This window comes from Amphiura filiformis, chromosome 6 (genome assembly GCF_039555335.1).
Source record: "Amphiura filiformis chromosome 6, Afil_fr2py, whole genome shotgun sequence".
In the NCBI taxonomy this organism is placed as follows: Eukaryota; Metazoa; Echinodermata; class Ophiuroidea; order Amphilepidida; family Amphiuridae; genus Amphiura; species Amphiura filiformis.
Window position 1 is genome coordinate 57,884,986 of NC_092633.1, and position 9,401 is coordinate 57,894,386.

At 37.4% G+C, this 9,401-nt stretch overlaps 2 protein-coding genes across 2 annotated transcripts; both read right to left on the reverse strand.

Moving 5' to 3' along the window:
- Positions 1-509: 509 nt before the first annotated feature.
- LOC140154657 (uncharacterized) lies at positions 510-3,421 on the reverse strand. Its single transcript, XM_072177224.1, has 3 exons — positions 2,982-3,421; positions 1,053-1,154; positions 510-688 (listed from the first exon to the last, which is right to left on the reverse strand). The coding sequence occupies exons 1-3, from the start codon at positions 3,382-3,384 to the stop codon at positions 510-512; spliced, it is 684 nt and encodes a 227-aa protein (XP_072033325.1). The 5' UTR covers positions 3,385-3,421.
- Positions 3,422-4,101: 680 nt separating this feature from the next.
- LOC140154658 (uncharacterized) lies at positions 4,102-8,461 on the reverse strand. The gene is made up of 6 exons (XM_072177225.1): positions 8,446-8,461; positions 7,885-8,222; positions 7,629-7,767; positions 5,844-6,071; positions 5,562-5,687; positions 4,102-4,343 (listed from the first exon to the last, which is right to left on the reverse strand). The coding sequence occupies exons 1-6, from the start codon at positions 8,459-8,461 to the stop codon at positions 4,102-4,104; spliced, it is 1,089 nt and encodes a 362-aa protein (XP_072033326.1).
- Between the last annotated feature and the right edge of the window lie 940 nt (positions 8,462-9,401).

The window sequence follows — 9,401 nt, forward strand, 5'->3', positions numbered from 1 at the left end:
AAATTCGAGCCCATTTTTTGCACTACTTTTATGTAACCTGACTATATAATACTTTCAAAATCAGAAAGAAAATTTAAAATATCTCATTTACTTTTTTAACTATGAATTTTTATATAATGATTTTTCCAAACATAGTGACCCAAAAACAGTTCCTTTTGGTTTTAATAGGTAAAGAACATTCTAGGCTAGGGCTTTTGCAACTAAACACTTCATAATATGCTGGTAATCTAATGATAATCGGATGATGAAATTTGACAATATTGTTTATACAAAATATAAAAATCATGAACAAAAACTAAGAAAGTAATATCCTCATGAATTCGAATAATGCTGTTCCACGGTGGGAACATAAGTTACGATATGGGAGCAGTTGAAAATTGCTTTGACTATATTGTTTTATTACATATCCCTTCCACTCGATTGACTTTCACATTTCTGTCGAATTCCTGTCGGAGCGTAATCGGTTGTTATCTTATACATTAATTATTTCTAAAAATATTTAAAGAAACTCATACTGAGCACTTTAAGGCACCGAGTGTAAATATCACTCTCTCTGAGCTACCTCCTCCGGTACCTCCGGAATGTATTTTTGTAACAGGTAGTTTGTATTTGTCAGAAAGTACGCCCTCATCAGATCTCTGCACGTCGTCGTTGGTGATACAGTTACAAACGCCACCATTATCACAACCTTAAAATAATCGGAAATAGTTATTTATTTAATCTTGTTCATAAAATTAAAACAGAACGTATATCAGGCCCATATGATAAAAACATCAGGCTGTCAATCTGGTCACGCAGGCCAAGAGGAAATTTGCGTGACCAAAACACCAAACGAGAAAGGTCACACTTGTTTGAGCGATGACAATTTTTGGCGTGATTAATTTAGAACACTAACATTGATTTGGAAAAATTTAGTTTTTATAAGATACAAAAATTGAGTATCTTTCTATACAGTATATAATAGACGGCGGACCTTTTCAAATCGCATCAAATGTTAATAATTCATTAAAATATTACAGTGTTTGCTATGCTATATGGGAAATTCAAAATACCTGGTTCCGGTTGCTGGTTACAATATGCTGTCCCTGATGGTACATTTGCAAAGTTACACATATTCTGACCATCTCGTGACTCCCACCATACGTTCCATTCCGCTGCAGCAAAATGATACGAAAAATAATACGAGTTTTTGATATGAAAATATTAGTTTGGTCCCGAGTTTGGTTGATTTTGTTATTATTGCTTTTGGGTTAAGGTACCGCCTTAAAGAACCAAAATAATGGGTTTAGTTGGAATCTTTAAACTTCGTATTTTTTCTATTACGTTTTTGGTTAAAAATAGTGAATTTAGCATGTTTTGCCGCTAAACAGATTGACCTTTGACCGTTTATAATCTTATTTTAGTGTGTCAGTCTTAAGAGCTTGCCGACTAATTTTCATATAAAAATCGAATATTTGATTTCCTTTTTAATTATGAATTGTTTTAATTATTAATTATTGATTCTGGTATCTAAGTGGTATTTTTAGAATTTTATGTCAAATAACTGTCCTATAGCATAATTTAACCACAAAGCATTAAAATGTGCGTTTGTTGGACTTTAATAGCTGTTTTTATTAGCCACGGTATGTGTGTGATCATGGTGATGTTCAAAGGATATTTCAGAATTGCAACATTCCTGGTGATTGGTCCCAGTACAAGTTCAAAATATTATCTATAGTTCAAAAATAGCACCTTATTCATTTTAATGTTAATATACAGCCTGTCTCAAAAAAAATTGTGCAAGTGAAAAGCGCCCTCTGTGGCAATTAGAAAATACCGTTGTGACATGATGCTTACATCAACGTCAAGGGCACAGTCTTAGCTCTCAAATGCCGTTTGTTCTGTTCAATTTGCTTATTTTAATCTCGAGATATGCTTACTTAACAACGAAAGGGTGAAATCACAATTGTGCCACTTTTACTAGGGAAGAAGGCTGTACATGTAAATCAATGATAGCATCAAGTTTATCAAGAGTTCCTTCGTGACATCAAAAGAATGCATCAACTACATAACAATACACAATTGTTTTTACTGTTTTATCATGATACATGTATAATGATCCTCTTTTTCCACTTACGACAAATTAAAAGATAAATATTTCACATTCTGCTGTAAAATTAAATACATGTGCATGTCAATGATTTTATTATGGTAAATACTGTTCTTTTTGTCACTCAAGACATGTTAAAAGACAAACAAATATTGCACACTTATAGGTTAATGAACTTAGACAAGTTTATGAAATTTGACAAATTAATGAAATTAGACAAAATAATGCATGGTGTTGATGCGTCTAATGCACGAGCCCCGTATGGGGGAGTGCATTAGACGCATCAACATCAGCTATAATTGATTTACATTTACTGCCATATTTCCTAGTAAAAGTGACATAATTGTGATTTTACCCTTTCGTTGTTAACTAAACATATCTCAAGATTAAAAAAAAAAGCAAATTGAACAGAACAAACGGTATTTGGGAGCTAAGACTGTGCCCTTGACGTTGATGTAACTTGTAAGCATCATGTCACAACGGTATTTTCTAATTGCCACAGAGGGCGCTTTTCACTTGCACAATTTTTGTTGAGACAAGCTGTATATTTACCAGCTATTTACCAGATAATACCAACTCTATACACACAAGCATGTGAATAGAGCTAGCGACGATGCTGTGGACATTGTTATCCATCAGCTGTACAATGTATGGTTTCTGAGCATAGGTTCTAATGGTTATATTCAAAATTAAAAGACAAACAAAACAGAAGAAAACAAGACAACAACATCGTGATGTTGCGTGGCTTAAACCGGTAAATGATGAAGGGTCGTCAAAAGACTTCACTTAATATCGGACTGAATGTAAATACGTACGTAGTTGATCTAAAGATGAACTCTGTCATACAGTTTCTTATCGGGACAAAAATGTTGATGGAATGTTATCGCCTTACCATCAAAAGAGTCGACCGTAGCTTCAATTGAGTATTCTCGTACTTCAACACCACTGTTGATATTAACTATTTGATCGACTACTAAGCTGGCATGTAAATAGCCGCCAACCCATCTGACATTGTAGCTCCCTCCTAAATTATATGTTATCACACCACCGCCAAACGACCATCCAATCACATCTCCATATGTGACTGTAATGCGTTCATCTTCAGGTACTACATAATTGACTGGTGTATCAACGGCACCTGCTGGTATGTCATTTATGCCGACAATTTGAAATTGAGTAACAGAGCCCTCAATCGGTCTGAAAACTATGGCTCGAAATGATGCTGAGGACTCTCCTTGATATGTCCATTTTGTAACTTGACCACTGCAAAGAAACGGCTTATCTGGTGATACCATCGTGAAACCATTGGCGTCTACACGTGCACGGTTTACTATTGGCCATCCTGTTCTGCAAACATCGGCTGTAAAATATTAATAAGCGAGCATGAACAACATTAATAAAATAACGATTGTCATGAAGCATTCTTAACGGAATCAGCATCAATGCGCAAATATGCGCGCGGCTCATACGTACAGATTGTCCATTGCAATGCATTGCAATGCAATGAGATTGGCCGTACCAAAAATTAGATTGCGATTTACCTTTTTGATACAAACGCACCGTATGTACGCGACGTTGAAAATAAAGTTTTGTACGGCGTCACGATTGTTTATGCAACGCGCCTTATTTTCACCACGAAAAAGTTAAGGCATGATATATGGATGAAGTGGTCCTTAATCTACCAACATATAATTTTTTTTTGGCAATCATAATATTTGGGAAGTACTGAAATACAATTAATTTTAAGCAACATGTTAACCTTGGTTTTTAGTCAAAACCAATCGCATATGCTGTATTGAAGTGGACATGAGACCAGGTGGCCATTAAATTTCAAGTGTTTCGCCCTCTTGCGACCAGATCAGATGTTAGTCTTAGTCGCCTTGTTCTTCTCTGTGAGTGACGAAAGAGCATAATCCAGCTTTGAACCAGAATTAGCAATATGTACGCACGTTTTGAACGTCGTATAAACGCACGGTCCAGCACGTATGGAACATCGCAGTATCTCTATTATATTAGTATGCGAGGATGTTATCTCTTCTTATTTTTTCATGTAGGGATATACCTCCATAATACGCCACAGTACCATAACATTCATAATGTATGTATTGTTCACAGTGAGTAGATGCGTCAATAATAGCTGTAATCTGCAGAATGCTTGCTTGGTATACAATCTCCTTGATATAAGAGCCAGGGGTCTCAAAACCAGATGGCGTTTCAACGTCACCTTCACTATCATGCCCAATTATTGTTACACCTTTGAAAAAGTATAAAAAACAAGCATGAATTCCGAGCATTACTGTTGAAATATGGAAGTAGTAGACAAAAGGAACCCCAATTTCACATTCACTTTTATAACCGATTATTGGTACCTTTTGAAAAAGTATAAAAAGATAATATACAAATATTGACTGCTATGAGGGGCATGGTTAAAATTATAGGCCCAAGGTGATCCCAAAACCATGACTATGCCCCGAGGCGTAGCCGAGAGGCATAGTCAAGGTTTTGAGATCACCGCGGGCCTATAGTTTTAACCATGCCCCGAATAAAAAGCAGTCAATATTTGTTTTATATACCAAATCTAAAGATTCGTGTCATCTGTTTGGTTACTAAAGCATCGATTTTGGAAAGAGAAATTAATAGTTTCAATGCGAACGGCACATATTACAATCTGCGATTTCCGCGTAATTATAGCGCGCGCAAATATTAACGCGTGCGTAATATCATTTTACGCTGGGAACAACGCACACGCAGAACTATGCCCGGGGAATAGTTACTTTTGCGGGCATAATCAAAACTATGCCCGCTCTTTTAACCAATCAGATGGCGGGAATCTTTAGATGAGGTATATAACAGTGAATATTATCTTTTAAATTGTGGTTGTGGGGAATAGGCTAGTCGAATCACCACTAATTGCAACAGAACCCATCTAATCACCATTCATTTCAGAAAAGCATATTTCATAACACATCAAAAGTTCGGAAAGTAATGGAACAGTACTTACTTTGCATAAATGGTCCTATGTTACAAACTGTGGTACCTTTGTGTTACATAGTAAAACAAACAAATGTTTCAAACATTTTACCTACACGTCTCATTTGAAGTGGTTCATCCTTCTGAGCATTTTGATACCTTTTTTTTTTATGGAAATCGGTTAAAAAATGAGAGAGTGCGGGCAAAAACAATCACAAAGTAGGTGGGATTTAACCCCACCTCTTTTTTCCACATTTACAAACATTCTGAGCAAGTATTAGTCTTTTAAATGACCTTCTATATTTATTTAGTTGGTTTTAGATGTCTGGGAGTTTATTTAATTCACTTTTACAAATTGCAAAATAGCACATTGTTGTTAGTTTTGGTTTTTATTTTATTTTGAAACATTTTGTATTTACTCTTATAAAAGCACAACCCTGCAATTCGTCAGGTGGGGCCAAAGTATATTAAAATCCAATCAAATATGAGTTATTCTTCTAACCTGAGTTCATATCACACTGTACTGTAAATGGTTCGACGCCATTATTAGGTCCATCAGGGTCAATCTCATATGTTCCACTACCACCAGAATAACAAGCGTTTTTAATGGCTGCACATGATGGCAATGCTAGGAAAAGAAAAGAAATATTCCGTTTTTGTCATAATATCCATCATGTACTATGTACTATTCGTGTACTGGTTTTATGTTCGCAACAAATGGTATTCTTCTCTATGTAAAATCCGCAAAGTTTGTTATGATGACCGTAGATATTTATGTTGTTACCTGTGTGTGTTGGACATACGTCAACGTATGCAAGAAGTTCACAGATCCTTAATACTCCATTTGATGTATCTGGTAAATGGACGCTCAAATATCGGCCACAGGTATCACATTGTATCTCAACCATAGTGCTTGAGTTGATTTGTGTTATATTCATCTCAGCCCCACATTCTAAATTCGTTCTATTGGAATTCATGCCAACACGAACAACAGAACCATAATGATACTCCTCTGAAAACAAATACATACGAGAATGGCTATAGCAGTTGCTATTTTAAACCTATTACACGTTCCATGGTGTAAAAATACGAACCCATGACAGAAATAAAAGTATTGAAGATGTATACCGAAAAGGCAGCGATGATGTGATGAACACGTGAAACAAAAGAGCATTACGTTCCAGTAGATATTCAAAGCTTAAGCTAAATTTTATGCCTACATACTTAATGGAGACCGGGGAGTGTCCGCCCACTACGTGTTTCTGATCTCGTGACTGCTGGGAAAGTACCATGATGATGGTATTAGCTGGTGATGATGGCATTAGCGCACGTCACAACTAAGTACCCAAGAACGCAAGACAGTCTGAAAAACGTTTCCGAGTAAAATGAGCAAAATTGTAATAATATCAAGACATTGCAGAGACGGTTTTCGTTCTTATATTAGTAGGCATAACACGAGGTAAAGACAAAAAGTACCGTTGGGGTAAGTCCGTACTGTATGGGAAGAGGCAAGTTCACCATGTGTTTCCCCAGGCGGACTCGTCCCGGGGCGGTCTCGCCTCATCGGCATATTATGAAATATTGCCCATAATACCTTAAAACAAGTTAGAACTACTGGCAAGAATGTTTTTTTCACAGTTTAGTGGTATCAGTAATACTCATACCACCATTTATGTCCTCAACCATGATCCCCCGAAGTTGTAAATGATGTATTTGCTCACTTTGCACCCCAACATCAGCTCAAGTTACATTATACCCCTCTAATAAATTTGTAACAAAAGAGAATGACTGCCTAATAGTACCTTTATTAAACGTTTGAATAGAATATGTTATTGTTATATTTTAACTTTTTCTTAGGGGCTGTGCAATAATTATGAGCCCCCCCCCTCTCGGCCTGCCAAAAATCGCTTGCCTCCCCCCTCTCGGCCCGCCAAAAATTCTTTGCCCCCCCCTTACACATGCCAAATTTTTGGGATCCCAAATTGCAAACCTTAAATGGTGTAGATATATGTTGCGAGCGTAGCGAGCAGGAAAATTTGCATATTAAAGCGTTTCCGTACTGTTTTCCTAAGCCTTTTGAATGTGTGCCAAAAATTGCTTGCCCCCCCCCCTCTCGGCTGGCCAAAAATTGCTTGCCCCCCCCCTTTCGGCTTGCCAAAAATTTCTTGCCCCCCCAATTTTACCCTCCCCAGGGCTCATAATTATTGCACAGCCCCTTATTAGAGCGAACTTACCCCACCATATGGGCGAACCTGCCCCACTTCGCAAATGGGGGGGGATTGGGAGGACAAGAATTGTTTGACCAGCCAGGATCGCCACGCAGTGTGTGGGAATGCTCTAAATAGAGGATCGCCACGCAGTGTGGGGGAGTCTGCTAAAGGTGAGGATTGCCACGGGACAAATGGGAATCCTCCGGAAAGTAACAGAAGATTCACATTTATCGGTGTACAAACTGAATAGCTATAATAAAATGATCCATATATTTGTTTTTTATTGATCTAGACTTATCAGCCTGCGACGACTGCTCACTCCTGTCGTCATACTTGAAGGTAGCTAGAACATGATATACCTTCACAACCAAGGAGTTCAAAACGCAAGCTGATGTGTCCGTTCCAGGCGGTAGGGACTATTCTGATATAAGCCGCTGTAACCTGTGTAGGAAAACAATTGGTGACGACCGTAGTGTGATCTGTGTTTCCCTCAAATATCTGTAAAAGGAAATAGATGTGAATATGAAACTCGTCAATGCGTATAAATGGTTAATTCACTGTTTTTTATTCGTTTTAATATCCCAGAAGAAGATGATTATGAAGATAAAAGCTCACCATATCGCCCTGATTGTTGGTTTGCTGAACAAACGTCCAAGAGTTACCGTCAATACTGTATTGAACTTTGAATTGGGTCACCCATTGAGAATGTTCTGCTCTTCCTTGAGTCTTCACACCACTAACCACCATGGAATGACCCAGATTTGCCTGGATCCATTGGTTGGCATCGGTATGTAAAGCACTCCATGCTCCAGTAGTGCCGGACTGTGCAGGGCGATTCAATCGAGCATTGGTTGCGCCGTGGTTGGAGTCAAATATGGAGGAAGCCGTAATTTGATTGTCACTTATCCGACCGTCCTCTATGCCTAGAGGTTCTTCAAGTTGACAAGTACTAGCTAAAAGATACAAATAAAGAAAGACACTCATGTTACACTGGCCAAAGGTATTGCAACATGGCTTAAAAAGCAGAATTCGGCAAACGGTATGTTGCACTTTCATCTTGTCGATTTCACATTACGTATGCTTTTTTCTTTGCATGAAATAAATAGACTATCAGACTAATCAATGGGATAAAAGGTGTCACCTGTGGTGACTTCATGCGAGTATTTCAATACTTACAGCAATGGAAATCCATTTTATTTACTCTGTATTTCGATTTCGAATTGATCTTGAGATCTCCTTTATCGAACCTATACAATTCTCGCTATTCACAATAAGGGCGCCGCCAGCGGTTTGCGATGTAATCGTGATGTATCATGGGAAAAGGTCGACATCCAAGTCCGCGCAATACGAATATTACCACGCTATTACATAGGAACACGTGACAATATTTTTTAGTTTGTCAATATAATGGTAATACACGCAAATCGATAGCGAAAAAATTAATTATGCACATTTCAAATCACATTATCAAGTATTATTGAGTATCGATTCGCGTGTAACACCTTTATTGTGAAAACTAAAGAATTATTCTTGTATTTGAGTGGATACACCACTAGGACGGTAATCATGATAATGCTCTCTGCAACCCGGTTTAATAATTAGTTAACTACAATGAAGATGTTTTTATTCAAGAGAACAAAGAAGTCACTTAATATCGTAGTCAATAATATAGTATGGAATTGCTGATATTTGTACAAAATATGCATAGATCACAATGGAAAACCACAACTTGGTTTCGCTTTAAATATTGGTAGTTTTTAGGATTCAATTTTTTGTATAGGGGAGACCGGGCGTGTCCGCCCTATTTTTTTCAATCTCGCCTAGAGAGGGCAATTCTCATGTTAGAAGGCTATAGGTTTTACACTATAAAGCTGTATACTGTAGCTAAATAGTACAGCATTTGTAAGAACATTGAGCTTTCAGTAACAACAGGAGAGGGAAAAATAAAAATCGCAATGCAAGGGCGGACTTGCCCCGTGCTGGGGTCCGCCCCTATGGTGGGGTAAGTTCGCCCTGATAAAAAGAAAAGGTTATAATAATGCAACAAAACAATTATAAATTTAATGCAAAGGTTTAGTAAAGGGTATATTAGGCACTCACTCTCTTCCAAAGAGTATACTTAATTTATTGAA